Source organism: Marmota marmota, unplaced genomic scaffold, assembly GCF_001458135.2.
Source record: "Marmota marmota marmota unplaced genomic scaffold, marMar, whole genome shotgun sequence".
Lineage (NCBI taxonomy): Eukaryota > Metazoa > Chordata > Mammalia > Rodentia > Sciuridae > Marmota > Marmota marmota.
In genome coordinates, this window is record NW_026000016.1 from 39,432,611 (window position 1) to 39,454,217 (window position 21,607).

General features: G+C 44.0%; 2 protein-coding genes across 4 annotated transcripts; both read right to left on the reverse strand.

The window, feature by feature from the left end:
- Positions 1-810: 810 nt before the first annotated feature.
- Positions 811-3,567, reverse strand: Il20 (interleukin 20). Of its 3 annotated transcripts, XM_015483381.2 has the most exons (5): positions 3,390-3,567; positions 3,057-3,122; positions 2,780-2,932; positions 2,018-2,092; positions 811-1,512 (listed from the first exon to the last, which is right to left on the reverse strand). In XM_015483381.2, the coding sequence occupies exons 1-5, from the start codon at positions 3,546-3,548 to the stop codon at positions 1,435-1,437; spliced, it is 531 nt and encodes a 176-aa protein (XP_015338867.1). In that variant the 5' UTR covers positions 3,549-3,567; the 3' UTR covers positions 811-1,434. The 3 variants fall into 3 exon arrangements, with proteins under 3 accessions (XP_015338867.1, XP_048665751.1, XP_015338868.1); XM_048809794.1 differs by lacking the exon at positions 3,057-3,122 and having other exon boundaries at positions 3,390-3,548; XM_015483382.2 differs by lacking the exon at positions 2,018-2,092 and having other exon boundaries at positions 3,390-3,548.
- A 12,735-nt stretch (positions 3,568-16,302) lies between these two features.
- On the reverse strand, positions 16,303-21,451 carry Il19 (interleukin 19). Its single transcript, XM_015483383.2, has 5 exons — positions 21,308-21,451; positions 21,093-21,158; positions 19,066-19,218; positions 18,051-18,125; positions 16,303-16,836 (listed from the first exon to the last, which is right to left on the reverse strand). The coding sequence occupies exons 1-5, from the start codon at positions 21,449-21,451 to the stop codon at positions 16,741-16,743; spliced, it is 534 nt and encodes a 177-aa protein (XP_015338869.1). The 3' UTR covers positions 16,303-16,740.
- Positions 21,452-21,607: the final 156 nt, after the last annotated feature.

A 21,607-nucleotide genomic window follows, 5' to 3' on the forward strand; every position in this document is an offset into this window, starting at 1 on the left:
GGGAGCTCATAACCCACTTGAATCAAAGTGTGAAATATGATATATCAAGAACTATGTAATGTTTTGAACAGCCAACAATAAAAAATTAAAAAATTAAAAAAAAAAAAAAAGGTATATCAGGGTCCAGGCTAAGGACAGAGAGCGGAAATTAGAGGCAACCAAAGTGCTAGCTGAAGAAGCTGGGGAATCAGCCTGAGTCTGTTGTTTCTGAATTTGGAAAAACTAAGCTAAGAAGCTGGGGTATAATTCAGAGTAAGGGGCGAAGAGCAAGGAAGGAACCAGACTCTGGGAGTCCAGGGAAGCTCAAACTGAAGAGGGTTTGGAAAGAGAACATTTTGGCTTAACAGACACAGAGACGAAGACTTGACTCAGCAACAACCAGAACCCGGAACAAGACAGAATCCAAAATGGGAAGGCCGCCCAGAGGGCAAGCTTCCTGGGCAAGGCTGTGGATCTAGGCTCTGGGTCTGTGTGTTCTTGACCCTTGTCCTGGAGCCCCATGCCCACTGTGTTTGGCGTTGTCATCAAGAGTCCTGGCATGGCACGGCAGTATGGGAACCAGGATGAGAAAGGAAACAGGTTTCAGAGAACACTGTAAGCATGGAGCCAAAGCCAAGGTCCTTTCTGTGCATCTGTCCTGGAATCAGAGAGACAAGTAAATTAAGAAGTAGAGCCGGGAATGAATTCCCAGGAGGAAGAAGGCCAAGTTCTTGCTTCCATCTTCCTTCCCGAAGGAGTAAGAGGACCCTGAGCAAATGAAGATTCAAACTCATCCACAACACTTTTTCTCACCAGAAGCATTTTCAAACACCAAGCAAAGAAAGCTTTATTAACAGAACTACATGTTGACCATGCAGGATTCCACACCTGGAAGGTACACTATATGGGTTGGAGTCGGGTTGGAGTGCTCAGTATTGTAAGACAGGTCTGCAGTTTCATCAGAAGATCTTCCATAACATCCATAATAGTGGCTACTGGTTCAATTTTAAATATCTCACATTGGCATTGGCAGTGAGTAGATATGTCCTTAGTGCCCCTCCAGCCACTCTTAGAATTTAGAGGCTTTGTTTACAGTATGAAAATACATCACCTGCCTTAGGCTATAAATATAGCCTGGGAATGTTTTTCCATCTCGTCGTATTCAAGTCGAAAAATAAATAAGCTCAATCGCAAAAAATAAATAAATAATTAATAAATAAATATATCTAACAGCAGAAGAGATATTACAAAAATCCTATAAGATTTTGGTCCAAATTAAGATTAGGGACACATAAAGATGACCACATAAGGAAACAACTAATGAATAAATAATCTACACTGTGACCAGCACTAAATTATATGGCAAAGATATCGTGGCTTGGGGTCATGTCTCTGTGGTCCAGGGGACTAGGATGCTTGCTCAGGAGTATTCTCAGCCGCCTCATCACGTCACTCCTATTCTGTCTCCTCCATCCATCGTAGAAGAATGTCTAGTTCCCCCAAAGCCTTCACCACTGCTTCTTGAAGGTCAAGCTGAAAGAGACACACATGGTTAGCAACTCCTCTGGCTTCAGGATTAATCTTCTTCTCTCCCATTGGTAGGTCTGTTGGGAATTCTAAACAGAGCATTCTTTTCAAGACCAAGAGCTTTAAAGAAGTATTATAATCTCAAGTGTCACACGGTGAATGGAAACCATGGAGTCTATCACCCTGGCTTATCATCCCTATTTTTTTACATAGGGAAACTGAGGCCCAGGAGGTACCAGAATTGAAACTCCAACCTAAGTCTCTGATTCACAGAGCTCAAGAATAAGGCTGTTTTAAGAAGTTTGTGTGTGTGTGTGTGTGTGTGTTTGTGTGTAAGGACTGCCTACTGTGCACACTTCAATAATAGGCTAATGTGAGGGATGGCCCATGTGACCTTAGAGAGCTCTTAACCTGAGGGCTACAGGATTTCTACCAGCACAACATACATCCCACCCGTCTATGATCTCAGTTCCAGCAGCACACTCATCCCAACCAATGCCAAACTCCATACCTTTTCGAAGTGACTCAGAATCTGGCTATATTTCTCCGTTGCTTCTTCCCCACAATGGCATGTCATGCGGGCATGCTGAAAAGGACACAAAGAATGATTTTACTTAAAATTCTGATTTTCTGCCCTTGCCAGTAACATGAGCAGGTGGGAATTATCTTTTACCCACAATCCTGTGAACTCTCATTCCTGTGGAAAATTCCTTTCTGACTTCCTTATTTGGGATTATTAAACTAATCATCTACTAGAAGAGGAAATCAGTGTTTTAGCTTCAAATATAGAGCTCATTGTGTTTTTTTAGAATGAGGCAGTGTTGGAGGCGTTTGTGATTATTGGGCCCTCAGATGGTCTCCCCACACCAGCTCTTGTTTGGAGCTCTTGTTTTGAGTTGCAGAGCAAATCTAATCCCTCATGGGAAGAGAACACTGAATTACAAGGTCCTATTCACCTGACCACAGGATGCATTAAGACACTGTACTCACCTCCCCTACAGAAAAGGTGTAATTTTGTGGATAATAGGTAATTATCATGAATATCAATTAGCTAGCACTTTTTAGTTTTTAAACTTTAAAAATTACTTTTTGCATATACTCCAAAATCAATGAAACTGAGTTTTTAGAACTAGTCACACAGATGAACAAAGATTATTAGAACTTTTGGACTCAGTTTCTCCATCCATTCAATGAGAGCAGGAAAGAGAACTTGACTGCTAAGTCATTGAAGCTATGGGCTCAAGATGGATCCTGTCACCAAACCCTTACTCACACAAAGCCGGAGGCCCTTCTTGATGGTAAGAAAGGAATTGGCGAGACTGCTGATGTTCCGGAGGGTATTATGGTCAGAGGTCTGGTAGTTTTTGAAAACTCTGTCCAGGTAGAGTCTCAGTAAATGGCGGAGAAGGCAGCACCGAGCTGAAGGCTGCAGAGAAGACAAAAAGACAAAAGTGTTGGTGGGAGGAGGGGAAGGGGCAGACAAGACCAGGGTGATGGAAATGCTCTGGCTTCAGACTTCCTCCCAGAACCCACCTGGGCCAAGCACATACCTTTGTGTCTTGCAAAGACTCGGTCCTCCTTAAGATTCTGATGTCAATGTTTTCATCTTTGGCTTGCTAAATAGAAAGCAAGACAAGAAAGGACAGGTCATTAGCTGCTGCCATGGTCTTAGACACCACAACCTCCCGCTGCCAGGGCCTGGTGGGAGGAATCCTTCTCCAAAGCACTTTAACATTCTGAACTATTGACATTTCTAGGGACGCAGCGTCCTGGTAAGGTGACCCCAGCCCTCCTCTTTTCATGACCACATTGCCAGGGCTGCCAGGAAAGACAGACAAGGAACAAACAGAACAGGCAGGGAGGTGCATGCCTCCCTCACATACCACAGTGTCCCGAATCTTGGAGAAACCGCTTTGTATTTCCTCGAGGTTTGTGGTGATCACACAGCTTCCCAAGTGGAGAGTCTTGAACCCAGTCGAAGGAGCCCAGAGGAGACAAAACACGACAGAGAGAAGACCAAAGGCAAGACGGGAGCCTTTCATCTTATGTCTGGAATCTGGAGACCACGGAAGCTGGGGATTCAAAAGAAAGAAATGTGACTTACTCATTTCCCATCTCATCCTTTAGAAGCCAACCCAGCCACCAGGGACATGCCTCCCCAAGGTGTCCACTGGGGGGCAGAGGAACCAAACAGGCTCATCTGGCTCCAACAGTACCGTTCATTCACACAACTCACTGAGAAAAGCCGTGGAGTCTCCTGCAGAGAAAAGCCTTCAGGTACCTGCTCCAGCCTAAGCGTGGTATGGTACCACAGGTCCCTGGTCCTTTATCCTGTACCTATCCCAGCTCTGCCGTCATTGCCCAAGAGGGAAATCTGGAGCTGCAGGTACTCACAGTGAATAGACAGAGGATGACATTTCATGGGAAATGCCAAAACTTGTTTGGGGGAAATGACGTAGATAGATTTCTCTTCCAGGATGCCAGTGTAGCTCACCCTTTTGGTCCCCTTAGACCCTCAGGGAACTGGGGAAAAAAGCAAAATCTCACTAAAGTCATGACTGTGCCACCAAAAATACTTAGGAAAAAATTGTCTGAATTTTTATGGTCACCCACAGGGTAGAAGTGCTTTGCTCTGTCTGGCATTTGTCTGAGATCAAAGTGATTATGGAAGACTAATGGATTCATTTGGCCCCAAAGGCAAATACAAAGTCAATGATTCATAACAGTACTACTGCCAGAGAAAGGAAAGACCTGACAAGATTGGTGGAATTTCACCTCACATCTCTTGCTGGGAGGAACCCGGGGTTCCCACAGCACCCCCTACAGGAGGAATGTAGTCAGGCACTCCTGGGATGAACCTATAACCATGCTTTCCTGGTCTAGCATCTCAGAAGAGGATAAATGAATTGATCCCCCCAAAAGGAAAAGAAAGACCGTGAGGGAACTGCAGTAAGGCTGCTTAATAAGAGGAAAGTTTATGGTGTCTGTTGAGTTTTGAGATTAAACAAGAATGGCCTGCCGTTAGGGGAAGACAAGCCAGGGTGGAGGGGGACAAGTACAAGGAGACACCAAAACACTTAGTCATTAAGATAAAGCATACAGTTGGGCATGGTGAGAGACCCTATATCAAAATAAAAAGGGTTGGGGATTTAGCTCAGTGGTAGAGTGACCCTGGGTTCAATCTTCAGTACCACCCCGGCACCAAAGATATGTTAAAGCAATATCAAAATGAATTTAAAATATCTGCAATAAAAAAAAATACCAAAATCTTAAAAACAGAATCTGACAGTGCCCTGCTGAGCTACTGGAACAAAAGGAAAAATATGCACATCTATACATATGCTTTCACATATTTTTATAGTTACCTTTTATCTCAAAAACATATGATGAAAATATAATTGATGACTTTTTGTCCCTTGAAACCAGAGAAGGAAAACTATAAGAAATTTGGGGGCATAAATAAAATATTTAATTTAAAATAATGTTGTGAGTTTTAATAAACCTATTACTTAATTTTTCAATTTTTTTCAACTACTTTTAATATTTTGGGAAAATGGCATACATAAAATACAAAAACATGCATACATACACACACATATACACTTGTCTTTCCTTTCACCTTGATTGCCCGGCTTTGGCACAATCCTGATAATCATTAGCATTTACTGAATTCCTCCACTGTGCCAAGCAATATGCTAGACACTTTTTTTTTTATTTGCGACCACCCTAGATACTGCCAAATGTAGGAAAGGAAATAAACCAAAGAAACCCAAAAGTTTCAGAGGGAACCATGGATTTGCAGACAAGAGAACTATGTAGTAAATCCCTTCTCTACAAGTTCGCATCCACGTAGGTTGTCCCGCTTTGCCCAGGGATGTGGGGGTTTCTGAGATATACAAGAATCTTAAAAATGGAAAATAACAGGCAAACTAGAATGAGCTATCCGCCCTGTAACTATGTGACCTTGCACAAATCAACTCATCTCTTTGAGTTTCATTTTCTTAGCCCAAAAATGATGATAATGAAACTTACCCTAGAAACTTATTTCAACATTGAATAATCTGTTGTTTATATACCTAGCACACTATCAGTGATCAATTCATTTTAAGTAGAGATTGATGATAGTTGCCTTAAACTTAAGATATATGTAAAATTACCATAAATTCAACAATTGAGTCAGCATTCATTGAACACCCAGTGTCCTGAATGTTGTTCCTGGTACTGAGTACAGAGATAAACATAGCAGTTTCTTGTCCTTCAAGAGATTGCATCCCCATGGAAAAGGTTCCTTTGGACATGGCCCTCCACATACCTTGGTGAATGACTGGGAAGACCGCGCTGATCTCCAGACCATGCAGAAGGCTCTTACTGGAGCTGCAGAAGAGCTGTTGCTTCAGATCTCCTAGGAGTCTGTCTCAAGCTGAGAGGCTCCAGTTATTATATACATGTTACATGAAGGAAGTGAGCTCGTCCAGGTGAGATTTGAAACTCCCACGTAATTTCTCTTCTGGCTTCCAAATTCCTCAAGAGCTAACGTAGTGTAATAGCACCAATACCTTCCTCTTCCAGCAAGGACGGCCTGAAAGGATTAGTGACTACAGATGTGGATAAAGGATGTGCCTCATCTGGCCCCACCTTCCTGTTTGGTAAAATGGTAGTTGGGACAGAGAAGATCTGAATTGCAGAACTGGAAGAGAATTTCAGGGTGTGCTTTTGCCTTCTCCTCTAAATCCAGTTCTTAAACAAGTTTCTCTCCAACTCCAGAAGATATGGGCTCATTCCTGCTGTTTCTCTTTGCTTTTGCTCTTTCTACCATTGCTTTCCAAATGGCCACACTTCCTTTTCTCCATTTATCATTAAAGAGGAGATGCCTTTATCCCTGAACTACTCTGGCTTACACCAACTACTCCCTTCTCTGACCTCCAATAGCAGATTTTCCTTTGGCACATGAGAGCATCTGGTTTATGGGCATTAACCTTTTCTCACCATGGCACTGGAAGATTTTCTAAGACAGAAACTAATTATGTAAGATCACACTTCCAGGCAAGGTTAAATTCAAGCACTTGAGACAAATTACAGACAACTATTTTAAAAAGATCAAGATGGTAGAGATTATAATATGTTCCTTTTTTACTTTTCCCCTATTCAGTACCTGAAACTCTGAGCTCTTATATCAGAACCCAGGAATTCTACAGTAAACAGGCTGACTTTGGCACATCCTTTCTGGATTCAGTTTATGAATCTATAAGACGACAGCAGCAGAGTAGATAACACACAATTTCAATTCTGACATTCAATGATTTATTGCTTTTCCACCTTTGAGATCAGAAAGCTCTTTTTAACATCTCTCAATATTTTCCTAAAGCTCCCGGAAAGTGAAGGTCATGCTTCATAAATATGGCAAATATGCGTGGATATAAATAATCTAAATATCTCTTAAACTATTTAAACTCATGTCTGTTTTTTTTTCCCATCAATGGTGCTAGGTAAGTAAACATAAACACCATTTCATCTAAAATTGGGGAATGTGGTCTGACAAGAATACTTGAAGTTTGCATAGGCTGTACTTCTGGCAGTCAATTCTTTTTCATTAACCAGGAAAAAAATGTAATTGCTTTGGGTTTTGTTTTGCTTTTGTTTGGTACTGGCCATTGAACTCTGGGGCACTGAGCTATATCCCAGATCTCTTTCGTTTTTAATTTGAAACAGGGTTTCATTAAGTTGCTGAGGCCGCCCTTGAACTTGTGATCCTTCTGCTTCAGCCTCCCAAGTCACTGGGATTACAGAAATGTGCCACCATGCCCACCCACGGTTGCTTTGTTTTAGGCTACCTCTAATGGTCAGTTGAACTCAGTAAATGATACCCAATCCTGGTTTTACTTGAATAATCAAGTATCCTCATTTCCTGTACCAAAATACCATGTTCTTGAGCTAGGGATGTGGCTCAGCAGTAGAGTGCTCACCTAGCGTTCTTGTAGCCCTGAGTTTGATCCCCAACACCACACACACACACACACACACACACAATACTATATTCTTTTAAATTCCTCTGGCTAGATCCCACATCCTGCTGTATAAACACTAATTCAACTCATCTCCTCTACAAAATATTCCCCGCCTCACCCTAAATTCAGCCTTCACTCTAATTTACAAGGCAAATTTGATCTTTCCCACCTTTTCACATCAGTCTTACCTTATATATAGCTTTTTTAATTTATCAAAGTCAAATACAACTTTTTGATCACATGTCTGTGTTTTCTGGTGGCCTGAGAACTCTTTGCTCATCTTGCTCAATGATGACCACTGAATAAACTTATTGATTTATAATTGTTTCCTCTTTATGCTGTGTCCCAAAGCATGAGCTCCATGATTTAATTTAGGGGACCATAAGCATCTTCTTCAGTAAGGTCTAGATCCCTGTTTCCTCCTGGTAAGGAATTCTATCATAATGGCAAGAATGCTATCAGATGATGTTATCCCTGCCCTGCTGAATCATTAGAGCCTGAAATGACTTTCAGTACACTTAGTCCAATTCCCTCACTTTGTAAATGGGGAAACTACATTTCAAAGAGGTGAAGGAACTTGCCCTAGGTCACTTGGCTGGTAAGAGGCAAATTTGGCAGTTGAACTCAGTAAGAGTTCATTCCACTGCATTTTGAACTCCTCTCCTATAGCAAATTGCTTCCCTTTAATATGAGACAGGGAGAAAAGTATTTCTTACGTCATAGTTCTGGCAGAAGAAATGAGTATTCAATGGAAAGTATGTATAGGGTGTTGACACTCCCAGTGCAAGGGACCAAGAGCCAAGAAACACAACTCTTCCTCCTCCTGTTCCTCCTCCTCCTCCTGCTCCTCCTCCTCCTCCTCCTTCTTCTATTTTTCTTTTTAGGAGGAAAGTTTTATTTTGATTCGTGGTTTCAGAAGTTCAGTCCATGGTCTGCCAACTCCATAGCTCTGGCCCAAGGTGTGGCCGGACATCAAGGTGGACATGGGTGGAGGAAGTGACTCAGGACATGGTAACCAGGAAGTGGAGAGCTAGGAGACCCAATTCGAATACTCATTTCCCCACCAACTTTCAGTGTGACCTTGAGTGACACAGACTACTCCTTATGCTTTTCAGGCATTCAGTATTTCATCAAAAAAAAATGGGGCTATCCACCTTGCCTGTCTGGTTCACCAAGTTGGCAGGAGGAATATTTATACAAACCTTTAAGTACATAAAGTGATCTTTATCATCCCTTGTGTCTGACAGAATGGATTTTTAATGACATGTTAAACATTATCCAAGTGCCTACATGTGCAAGAAACTGTGCTAAATGTTGTGAGGATTTTACAGGTGTCCAGACAGGTCTCTGGCCCTTATTTACATATAGCCTTTTGTGGAGGATAAGGGTTTTGCCTGTAGAGCCACCAAGAAAGTCACTACTACCCAGAGTATGGAAAGAAATTGCCAAGGAGTGCAGAAGAGGGACCTATTGGCTGAGCCTTGAGTGATGGGTAGAATTGAAATGGGCAAAGATGCTTGGATGGAGGGGGATGAAGAAGGTGGAGTATGTGACAAAGGGCATTCAGAATGGAAATGACCTAAGGTGGCAAAACCCACCATGTCCTTAGGATTGGCAAATGGATTTGCTTGGCTGGAGCTGGGTTTCATGTAGAGGAGCAGTATGTAATCAAGTTAGAAATATGACTATATATCAGCAATGACCGAGAATATCATTCCAAGAATATAAATTAGGATTGGGAAGTCTACAAATCTTAATTTTGGCTCTAGACTTACTTTCACTCCACCAGTTAGTCTTGAGAAATTGGCTTCCCTTCCTCAGCTGTGAATTGTAGGAAAGTAAATAATTTTTAAGTCTTACTGATTCTGTAGGGTTTTTTTTTTTGTTGTTGTTGTTGTTTCCTCCTTGACACAATAGAGAGCCATACAAGGTCTTACAGTGAAGGAGAAAAAATTAAAGCTTTGTACTAACCACGGGCTCTTCAAAGATCACCAGAGCCTGGCACACTGTTGGTTCTCAAGTGGAACAGATGGGGGATGTAGACATGGTAGAGAAGCCAGGGATACATTTCATGTGTACATCAAGTCAACTTGAGAAAGAGGGGTTTCCAAACCGGGGGTTCGTATCTAAATCAGTGCCAGTATCATTGTAAAGATAAGCCGGACAGTCGGAAGAGGAGAGTCCCTTCTTACAAAACTCAGCCTCCTAAGCAAGCCATTTTGGGGCAGTTAACGATTCTCTAGGCACCAAGAACAAAACTCAGCCACTCCTTTTTCCCCTGCAACACATCCTGAGTGTGCAGCCCAGGGTTTTGCATATCTGGGACATCCCAGCTGCTAATATCTGGGCTTCCTGCCCAGTTGCATCATTTTGCAGGGAAGTGCACAGGCCTTGGGGTTCTGCTGGAGGAAGAGCCTGGGCTCACAGGCAGGCAGGTAGAAGAAGCCTTAGCCACACCCAGATTGGCAGCACTGGGAATTTTTCCCACAGCCCCTGCAGGAGGCAGACAGGGTGGGGGTGAGCGGAGCAGCTAACTCTACCAGCAGTGTACACTTTTCAGTTCCCTGTCCCGGAAGCTGCTGGCATGGGTGGCGTCATTTCCCTTTCCTGTGCTTTTTTTTTTTTTTCCTATTGTGCTCAACTTGCTGCCACTCTTTCTACCAAGAGTTCCTCCGGACACAGCTGAGCTCCCAGAGTTGGCTAACTCCCTTCACCAAGCTGCTTGTGAAGGGGAGCCCTAGACAAGGAGTTAGGACCAAAAAGCTAGATAAAGCCTTGAATTCAATTTCCCCAGCTAGGAAATTCTTTTCCTTCTAATTTTGCAAACAAACATGGAGAATCTCTTAGGTGCAGACACTGAGCTGCATCAACCCAAAGTGGTACAAACATGATCTCTTGGTCCTCCAATAGAACCTCAGAGCATTGTGAAGCCTTTGATGCCAGAGTTCTTAACCTGGGAGGAAAAAATGGGAAGAAACCACATCTTTTCACAAGTACCTAATCAAAATTCAACATTTTCTTTAGTTTTGAGGATAGCAGCAAATACAAACCACAGACACATTAGCAGTCACTGATGGAAATCACAAATATTTTTATATCTCATTATAGTTTTTCACATGTCTTAAAATGTAATTTGTATTCATCGCTACTTAGAAATGCTGCTAGATCATGTTAACAAAGAAACATTTATTCATAACCTACTTATAATTTCTATATTTTCATAGCTATATTTCAATATGTTGGTTTCATAATCTTTTCTCTTTTATGCATTCATAAAAATTATTCTGCCAGGCATGGTGATGCATGCCTGTAATCCTAGTGACCCAGGAGGCTGAGGCAGGAGGATTGCAAGTTCAAGGTCAATTTAGCAAATTAGCAAGACCCTGTCTCAAAAAAGGGCTGGGTGGGGGAGGCTGAGGATGTAGCTCGGTGGTCCAGCGCCCCTGGGTTCAATCCCCAGGATCAAAAAATAAAATAAAAATTATTCTTAGCAGAGTTCCTAAGTTTCACTGGTGTGCCAAAGAAGCCCATGACACACAGAAGGTTAAGAATCCTTGTTGCGACAGCAGAGGAAAGACCCATGTTATGGTGACCACACATAACCAGGTGAGTCAGAGTCTGAAAAGAAAGAAGGTATTTATGGAGAAGATGGGATAGAAAAATTGAGAGTCCATATACTGGCTTTTGGGTGGAAAGAGGGAGTTGTGCCTAGAGACAAAGATGGCTAACAAGTTTTCTTAGAGAAAGTGTGGGTTGAGCAAGCCATTGAAGAACTCAGGGCTCTGTGAGCTTTGGGGATGGAGAGACTATGTCAGTGTCAGAAGGACTCTTACTTCTATGGCAAGGAAAGAGGGAGCAAAATTCTTAAGACCAGAGGGTGCTTCTGTAGCCATACCTAAGGGACACTGCCCCTGCAGGTATTGGGTGAGGTTCAGGGCAGGTATTGAAGAAGGTTGAAAGGGGCCCAACTGCAATCAACTGTGAACACCAGAGTTGCAATGACATTTTCCATTCCTAAAAAATCTATGACTGCTTTTCTTTGGTAACCTGCTAAATCCAGAATCCAGACTCCAAATCAACATCATACACATCCATCCCAGGAGCTCAAGAGACTTGCTGATTCACATGCTTCCCATTGTTTCTAGCCACTTGGTTGTCTCAATGTGACCACCTCAGGGGTTACCAAAGGGACAATCCCTGTACAGTGCCTCAGGGGCATCTCATCTACATTTGTACCTTGCTCTTCATGGCCACCTGTGGGGGGTGTTTTGGAGACACTGGGGAGAGGAGGAAGAAGAAGTCAGTACCTCTTGAGTTCTTTCTCCTCCCTCACAGGGTTGCTAGTTGAAAAAAGCCAAGGATTCCCTGCCCCTATGGGAAGGTGTTACTGCTGCTACTGGCCTTGTTGGGACATACCTGGGATTACAGGTCTCCCAAGTGAGTAGGGGCCAAGTTAACCACATCTCAGAAACCTGATCACCCCAGGGGGTCAGGTGGAAGAGCTGAACTTCAACCTTCAGGATGCAGAAAGAAGGAGCGTGAAGACCACAGTCTGGGGAAAAATGGAAACCAAAGCCAAGAAGACCAGATAGAAGGGAAAAATAAGTTCTTGCTATGAGTTAGAAATTAGGAAGATAGAATAAGAGGGAGAAGTTCCAAGAGAGTAAGAGAGCATCCAAGAGATCTCCCAAAGCCACAGGCTTCCTCCAAGAGGGCACTGCCTGCACAGCTGGAGAGCCCCTTACTACACACACACACACACACACACACACACACACACACACATACACACACACATTTAAGATGAAAGCTGTCCTCAAACAACTGTGTTTTATGGGAAATGAAATAAGAAAATTTGAGACTCAATAAATAGTAACAGACATCACTTTTTTAATGAGTATCTGCTACCATCAGGCACTGTACAAAGATCTTAAATCCTCATAAAGTGTCATAATCAAATCTCTCCTTCACTGTGCAGATAAGGAAACTGAAGCCTAGGTTCAGTAAGATCACTCAGTAGGTGGCAGAGCATGAGTTCACACCAAGCCTATTCTCTTTCCCACTTGGCCAAACGTCCAGGCAATTAAAAAAAAAAAACCAGTAGTCTTGAACCTGTGTAGCTATTAGAGGTTTGCTCTGGAAGATGGAAGGAGGCTAGAGTGTTCCCGAGGAGGAGCCCAGGCTTTCAGCTGGGCTGGGAACATTGTGTGACACATTCAGAAGTCAGCCTCTGCTCCTTTGCTCTGTGTTGGTCAATAAATCTGTGTGCAACTTCAGAGGCTTGTTCTAGTAAGTCCAGACCCCTTTTGATGTATCTGGGTTTAATTATCTGCATTGCTGTCATTCAACTCAGTAACCTGGGCCCTGGGTTATATGACCTTGGCCAGAACAAGGCGATATTCCCCCCATAACAGGAGGAAAAGGCACCAGGACCAGGAAGACAGGGCCTGGACTCACCTTCTAGATCAGCTGTCCCTTAGCCATGAGGCCTTGGGCAAGTCCCCCACCTCTCTGAGTCTCATACATCTTAACTGACCCCATGGGGACAAGATCTTCAACCTCCTTGGAGGCTTGACAAGATCCTGCCTGTAAACTGCCTGGTGCCGCCCTGACAGATGGGGTGGATTCCTTCCCCTGGCACCTTAGCAGTTAAGGATGAGCTCTAGATTTTTCAGGATCTCTTCCAGTGGCTGATAAAGGACTTAGAAGGTGAGGTTTGGGAGAGAATTTTATACTGGGTTCTTTAGCAGGTATTTTTTTTCTTAAGCATCAGATTTGAGAAGGGGGAAAAAAACCCAATTCTGTGGCAGGCCCACTGTATACTTAAGAAAGAGTCAGGATATGCTCTTCAAGCCTCAAAGGAAAGAAATAACAGGTAGACAGTGGGAAGACACACACACACACACACACACACACACAGAGAGAGAGAGAGAGAGATTCAGGAGTTTCAAGTAAAATGAGTCAAGGTCAGAGAGGGAGAGCTCTCTCCTCCAATGTCTCCTCCCCCTCCTCTTCCTTCGTTACCAGCCCTTCTTCCACCAGTGACAATGACAGTATTTCTTTTTGGCAGACATAGCTCTTATGCCAGTAAATCTTCTTTTCCCAGCATCTAATCACTCAAGCAAGATGCCTGGCCACATACCATCATGGTGGAGGGCCCAGGCTTTGGGGTAGGATGCCTTGAGTTGAACTCTAGTTCCACAACGAGCTACATGGCCATAGGTATATTATTGAACCTTACTAGGCTTCAGACTTCTTCACTTGGGTCATGAGGTTTGTTGATCACTTCTACTTTATAGGATTAACATTCAGAGTGATAGGGAAAATGTAAGTTAAGGTTTCACCTCAGTACCTGCCGCATAATGAGTATTCAACATGTTTACATCGTTGTTGAAATTTTAGTTTCTTCTGAGACCAGGTAGCCTGGATTGGAAGCCTGAATCTGCTCCTTAGGAGCAGTGTGAATTTAGATGAATTACTTAACCTCTCTATGCCAACTTCCTCCTTAGGGTTGGCTGATCTGTACTACCAGCATTTAGGAGGGGACCTTTTTCATTTTATTCCATTCTTAAAACTTCTATAGAATTGTTGGTAGAACAAAAGGAAATATAATTTAGACTATAATATTCTTTTTTATGTATATTTCTTAGGCCATTGCCTGGAATATAAAAAGCACTATATAAATATTTACTATTATTGTTGTTTTCATTCATCCAAATAAGGTACTCAAACATTGTGAATTCAACGCCTACTAAATGCCAGGCAACAAACTGCTCCTATACTCATAGAGCTTCCACTCAAGTGAGAAACAGATGATAAACAATATAGGAAGCTAGGAAAACAGGAAAGGGATGTAGGTTTTACTGAAGGTGGAAATGGGATGGGGTGGTTTTGCTCAAATAGCACAACTCCAATGGCAGGGTACAAGTTGGGCAGGGGTTTGGGAAGTACACCCAGGCTGTCTAAAAGATGGCCAATGCTGGAATTGCCGTCATCCAGCCATCTCCATGTGAATGCCATCCAAGTTCTCCTTGGAAAGCGTGGATCCTCTGCCAACAAACTTCCACCTTCTTAACAGCCTATGAAGCCCATGAAAAAAAATTAAATTTCTACCTCAGTTTGCAAATGTGCAAGTCCTACAATAAGAACAGGTCCAGGACCCTGGAGGAACACAAAGTAGATGGGAATGGTTGTCACAGTGAGCCTGGGAAAGCAGTAGGGGACTGTTAGAAGTGGAATGGAGGCACCATCTTAATAACTCTTAATGATTTTAAATTATCCTATAGGGTAGATAGTCGGGGGGTCACGGTCCACATTACAAGTAAGGTCCCAAGAAATATGTTGGCTTGTCCCAGGCAGTTCATAGTAAGATCACTAAGTGGCTCTGGGTTGGCCTTGCCTGCACTACACCTCGCAGCCTCCTACTCTGCTGAGGTTGTCCTTAACCTCACTGGATGCCCACAGGGACACTCTGAGTCTGCCACTGGTATCTGCATTTTATAGGAGAAGACGCTGAGACTTGGAGACGTTAAGATCTGTGTTCCAAGTCACAGAGCTCCAAACCAGGTCTGCTGACTTGGGAGGCCTGGCTCTCTCCACGACAGCATGCACTGTGAGAGCGCGTTCTCAGGCAGAAATGAAGAAAGGTTGTTTCAACCAGCCGGTTACAGTATGTCACTGCCCAGGATGACACATGTAAAGGACTTAGCCCCTTAGCACTGAGCTTGATGCTCACTAGATGTCAGTTTTATGTTCTCCTCATTATTAAAGATGGGTATTTGTTCTGAGTCATCTGTGGACTGTCCACCTAGAAGTGGACACTCTGCCCAGGGTGCACCATGCCTGTGTGCAGTATTTGTTTAGGTATGTCACCGTGACAATCATCCCTTGGTCAGAAAGGTACTCTCCCCAGCCCAACACATACTCCCTTGGAGAATGGATTAGGATCAGAGAAGATATAGCTAGGCTGGGAACAGTAAGAAAGAAGGACCAGAGAAAGACAAAATCAGAGTGACAGAGGGAAGACAGATAAAATAAGAGACTCAGAAATGGAGGGATGTGGAGGAACAGTCAGTGGTCACAGGCCCTCTGTCCCAACTTCTTGATCTTTACATGGAAGAAAGGGTGGAATGAAGAGCTTTGAGACCCAGTGCTCTGGTGGATGTGGTTTGAGGATACCTCTCATGGTTTCATGGGTTTGAGGTCCTCAGTATGGCAATGTGAGAGGAGGTAAGACCTTTAAAAGGTGGGGCCTAGTGAAACTCTTCAGTCATTGAAGGCTCTACCCTCAGAATGAATGAAGGTGGTTCTCATGGAAACTGAGTTAGTTTTTGAGAGAGAAAGTTGTTTAGAGTAAGCCCAACCCCTGAAGCACTCCCTGGCTTCCTGTCTGAAGATGCAATGTCTTCCCCCACCTCAGGCTCCCTCCATCTTGATCTGTCATGAAGTACTCCCCAGAGCAGAGCCAACGCCAGTTCCGTGCCCCTGAGCCTACAGAGCCCTCAAACCTACAGAACCAGGAGCTAAATAAACCTTTTCTTTATAAAAGTTACCCAGCCTCAGGTATTTTCTTACAGAAAAAAAAATGAAGTCCTATACCCAGTTTTGAATACTTTTCTGTACTAATTTGTTTTGAGCCCTGGGTAAATTCTTATCCCCCCAAGACCTCAGCTTCCCCATCTTTTATGTTCTTCCAGATCTCTTTGATTTCTAATGTCTCATTTATGGTTCCTTGACAGACTGTCCCTGAATCAGAAGACATTTGCACTTACTCGTAAAGCATGGAGTTTATTCAGAAATGTCAGTTGGTACAATATGTACTACGAGACCCTTCAGCTCAACATCACAGACATGGGATACACAACTTCACAATAAATTAGTGGGGAGCCAACCCTCTCCTTCCAGGATGGCTGTTGGGACCTTTCAACAGACATATTTCATTATAAATACCAGGGTAGGCTATTTGGCTACTTTCATGTGGGATTAGACAGCCTGAGACCAGCCAGTGGGACTTCCAGCTGTAGGGTGAGATCTGCTTGAACCCAGGTTTTCCCTGCAAGGCCCCAGCCCCAGGACAGAATTCCACATCAGTAGGGAGGTCCATTGAAAGGACCCTCATTTGGATAAACATGGATGTCTTCCCCATCTCACTCCCCTTCAAAGTCGGCTGTGTCCCATAAGAGTCCTTGCAGGGATATTTGTCCCCGGATAATTAGATGGGCCCCTCGTGTCAAGCAGCAGAAGTTTCCTGATGATTCTTGCCAATCCAGGCTAGAAAGACATTGAGTTCTCCCAGGGACTTAACAGCGGCAGACGGGACCTCCAGCTGAAAACAATGAAATCATCATGAAGGTGACATTTATAGACGTGCCAAAGTGTGCAAATCACTTTTCCCACTTTCTGGTCCTCATGGGTTTTCTTTTTATTTGCCCAATGTATTTAAATGGCAACCAAAATTTTGTTTCCACCATTTATTGGTTAATTTCATGTCAACTCCTTACGCACAAAGTAAGAAGTACTCCATTCTTTCCCCCTTGTCCCCCTACCCCATTTCTCATAGGAAAAATTCCCTTTACTGTTTAGGTCTTCTGTTTATTTTCTTTTCGTATCAGCTTGCTTTGGTATTTTTGTTCTTCCAGGAAGCCTTGGTCCCCTCTGTGATTGCTGGTGGGTATGGAGAACATGTTGTCTCCATTTGATACAGCAAAGCCCTGAAGCCCGGATGGGTGAGTGCCTTGCCCCACGTCATTTGGACAGTTAGCAAGAGTCAAACTAAAATACAGCTTCCATTCCTCCTCCTCACAGACCAGGAGGTGGCAAGATCTAATGGCACATCCATTGGAGTCATCCAAGGTGGGACCAAATCCCACCACCACTACTTTGCTGCAGGGCGACCTTCACTGAGTAACTTAACCTGTTTGTGCCTTGATTTTCTAATTTATCAATGGTAGATAATACTCGTAGCATTTCTGTGAGGATCCATGGGCCAACACTTATAGTGGGCTTAGGACGATACCTGGCTTGTGGTAACAGCCACTTGACTCAGCTTTTTCTAGAAATCTGTCTATCCAGTGGTGCCTGTCCCCAAAGTAGCAGAGCTCTGAATGGACCCCAACCTCCTTGCTCTCCAAAGCATCAACATCATTTGGGAGTGTGGTTAGAAGGCAGAAATCCAGGCCTCACTGCAGACCCACACAACCAGAATCTGCCCTTCAGTAAGATCATCCAGTGATGCATCAAGAAGCCCCGTCTCTTCACTGACACCTGCATGAGAAGTGCCGGGTGTTTCTTGCACACAGAACACCATGGCAGGAGTGACCACCAGGTCACCATGCAGGTAGCACATGTCATGCCTAGCAGTGCAGGACCCGCTGCCCACCTTTGCTCCCTCTGCATCACCCCCATCTTACACAGCGTGTGCTTTCTTCAAATCAGGACACAGGTCAGTCCTGCTATGAAAGGGTTCTAAGAAAATGGTAGAGGGATGGTGGAAAAGGGAACTAGCCAATTAGCCCTCCCCTCCATCCTCCCAGATCTTACCTGATCATAGTTGTCATGGATGATTTTGGTGGCATTGGTGGCTTCCTGACTACATCGACATTGTCTCTGCACCTGCTGTGATACAATGTGGCGCCTATCAGAGAACCTTTCCACCCTGTCCAGCTCTTACACCACCTCCCCACAAGAAAAGTGACATTCTTCCTCTCTCCCACAGAGAAAGTCAGTGGGAGGTGAGTGAATTATTATATAGTCTCCTGGAGCAGCCAGAGGACAATAGGGCTTGTTTGTGGACTTAGACTGCATTTGACCATGGCTTTTGCTTTTTCTGGATTTACAGCCCACAGATAGCACCAACAGAGCTCCTGTATCTACCCTGTCACCACTCTCTGAGTACAGCAATCCTACACTTGTTATAGGTTAATTAATTAAGTATCTGTTTAAATGTATCCATTTGATTTCATTATTGCAGGACAGGACCAGATCATTTCCCCCTTCTAACAATTTGAGAACCTAAGGCAGGGAAAGGCAAAGCCATCTGCCATATCACACAAGAAATCATCAGCAGGGAAGGGACAGAACCCAGGTTTTCTCCAGGTCTAAGTTTTCATTGGTTAGTTTTGGTTTTGATTTTAATAGATCCCAATAAACTTACAGGTGACCCTTAGACGTAGTCTATACCAAGAAGCTGTTCAGCGGTCACCTGGTACGGAAACCCCAAAGGATCAAAAACGAAAAGACTAAGGGGTGCACTTGTAGTAAAACTAGAATCTTGGCCCCAGCTTTCTCACAGACCACTTAAGAAATATTTGCACATAAGTTGGTCACCCCAGGAGGATTGCCCATGAGGACACTGTCAGATGAGGTGTCAGGAAGCAGGAAACACTGGAAAGGAGTGACCACTGGAAGAGGTTCCTGATTCTCTGCATGGACCACAGGGCAGGGAATTTCCCGTGGTTCCAGAAGCCCAACCAGAGGCCAGCTGGAGCCAGCTTGTCCCAGCCCCTCCCTGGGCAGACCAGGACCAGATGCCTGGAGTCCTGAGGTGCTAACTCACACATTGCTGCAGAGTTTTCTGCATGTAGAGGAAGGAGTTGGCAATGCTGCTGATTTTTCTCAAGATTTGGGGGTCCGACTCCTGATGATCCTTGAATACCCTGTCCACGTAGAATGCCAGGAGGTTCTTGGTCACACAGCACACATCTAAAGGCTACAGACACAAATCAGAGATGCTCTAATTTGGTTATCTTAGAGACCAAAGCAGTCCATTTGAGTCGGGGCAGCAAGAAGCAAGAGAACTAAAAAATCATTTTTTTTAAATCCATCCATTTTACCATAGCAAAGTCACTTAGGAGGAAACTGGTGAGGAGAGGAGAGATTCTAGCTTCTCCCTCTTTCTGAACAGCCAGGAGTAATATTAACAAAAGTTGGGGCGCAGAATCCAATCTTAGACTAGAATTCTTTCTACAGCATCCCCAACATATCCTCACCAAGTTCTATTTAAATTCTTCCAGAAATAAGGTGTCTCCCTTTTAAAAGAACTGAAGGCAGAGCAGCTTTCTTGACAAGTACTTCCTTGTATCACCAGAGGCTCCGCCACATTTCCCATCCTTCAATATTCTTGGCTACGCTGTGTTCATCCTCACCACCCTGCTCTGGACCACACTGCTGAACTCTTCCAGTTTGTCTTTTTAAGCCACAGGGATCATTGGAATGGGGCTGAGATTTGCAAGAATGGAGATTGATGGCTGTGGATATGGGTACATCTGGGTAGGTCTGTGGCCTGCAGAATGCAGATCTGTCCTAGAAAGGGCTCCTAAATCAGCAGACACAGCCCAGAGAAGCTGGCAGGACAGTGTCTCCTGGTAGCAATTTGCTCTCTGCCCTGCCAGCAAATTACTCTGCAGATTTACAGCTCAGTCTAAGAAGGGTGTGGTCCCCCAGAGGGACAGCACAGCACATCTATCTCCAGTAGCATTAAAGCAGTAAAAGCCTCCTTGGCCCCGAGGGCAGCTTTTCCTAGATTGCGGTAAAGCCTACTGCTACACAAAGCCTTTCCTTCCTCCACTCTTACTGGGTCCCTTAACCAGATGCGCAAAAATTACACACCTCTGTATTCTCAAATATTGTGGCATTAGAAAAGAGCACAGAAAAAAAAAGAGAGAAAGGGGAAAAATAAGGGGTACATTAAAGATTTGATGACTTTCCTTATTCCACATCAAATATTTCCAGCCTTCAGAGGAGAAAGAACCTAGAGATGGAAGCATAAACTTGGGGTCTATTACTGACTCAGCCACTAACTTGTCATTCTCCCTTTCAAGGTCTCGATTTCTTTGTAATATGTCATCCCTGGAAAACACTGGATCTTTCTAGAATGCATTCAAGGTCTAAAATTGTTCACTATAAAGGTTCTTTCCATGAAGTGGGTGATCCACAGCTGGGTTGATGGCAGGACTAATTTTGCTGTCTCCAGTTGCCACCAGAAAGCACATTTACCAGACTGTCTTTGTAATATACTGTGTGATAAGATAGTTTTTGTCTCCAAAACCTTCTGTAACTATTGCCTCTCTTATAAAGCCTCTCTTGGCATCTTATAAAGCCAAGGACATTATGCAATGACTCACCTCACCCCATCTGCATGTCCTTGCATCACAACCTGGTCACCTCACTTTCCTAAGCACACGTGTCCACCTTCATTGATCTTCCACCTGCCCTCCCACATTCCCCAAATACCTTCTTCTCTTTTACCCACTCATCTACAAATTTCTCAGCTTTTAAACCACCGTGTTTATGTTTTCATGTCCCCCCATGGAAGCTTCCAAAATCATCCCCAAGTCATGGAAATCCTATCCCCTCTGTGTGCCTGGCACTCCCATTTTTCTCTAGGAAATTGGTACCAGGGGTTTCAAGGTCTCTGGGACAGTAGCATACCTCACCCATTGGTTGACACTTGAGAAGCCTGCTGTGTGGAGAGTGCACTGGACATTAGGAACAAGAAGGGGACAGGTGGGGATTTCTTTCTCAGCCCAGAGTCATTTCACTGTAATGATAACACTATAGTAAAAAGAAGACTCAGACGAATACCTTAGTTTTCTGCAGGGCCCCCAAGGTGGACAGGATGGTGACATTTTGGAAGTTGTCCTTAGTTTGCTATGGAGAGAAACAGAAGGACATACACAAGCATTAAGTACTCCATGGTATCCTGAGATGCAAAAGGCTGCAAGAAAGAACTTGACTTCCAAGCTAAGATGTCAGGTGAGACACGCCCCTTGCCCACACCGTCACCAACCCATACTCACAATGGCTCTTTTGATTTCTTGGAAACTCTCTTCTAGATGGCTCATGTCCACAGAAATTGGACATCTCCTGAGAGAGCGCGTGTACGCTGAGCACAGAATGAGCATTGCACTCAGTAGCCAGAGGGAAACACGTTGTACCTTCATGTCCTGCAGAAAGGGGTAGAAGTCAAGCTGCCCAGTCCGAGTCTCTTCCTTGGGTTTCTTGAATCAATTGAATAAGCGCCCTCCCCTCCCCCACCCCAAGTTCCCTCCCTCACCCCCCAGAAAGCTCAATATGGTCTTCTTCAGTCCTCTCTCAAG

Excerpts from the sequence above, each read along its gene's own strand:
- Il20 (XM_015483381.2), bottom strand. The coding sequence starts at position 3,548 with ATGAAAGGCTCCCGTCTTGCCTTTGGTCTTCTCTCTGTCGTGTTTTGT. Across the intron at positions 3,123-3,389 it reads CCAAGATTCGGGACACTGTG|CAAGCCAAAGATGAAAACAT; the intron begins GTATGTGAGGGA and ends CTTTCTATTTAG. Across the intron at positions 1,513-2,017 it reads TTCTGAGTCACTTCGAAAAG|CTTGACCTTCAAGAAGCAGT; the intron begins GTATGGAGTTTG and ends TGTCTCTTTCAG.
- Il19 (XM_015483383.2), bottom strand. The coding sequence starts at position 21,451 with ATGAAGGTACAACGTGTTTCCCTCTGGCTACTGAGTGCAATGCTCATT. Across the intron at positions 19,219-21,092 it reads GGGCCCTGCAGAAAACTAAG|CCTTTAGATGTGTGCTGTGT; the intron begins GTATTCGTCTGA and ends TTGTGTCTGTAG. Across the intron at positions 18,126-19,065 it reads AGAAAACTCTGCAGCAATGT|CAGGTGCAGAGACAATGTCG; the intron begins GTGAGTTAGCAC and ends ATTGTATCACAG.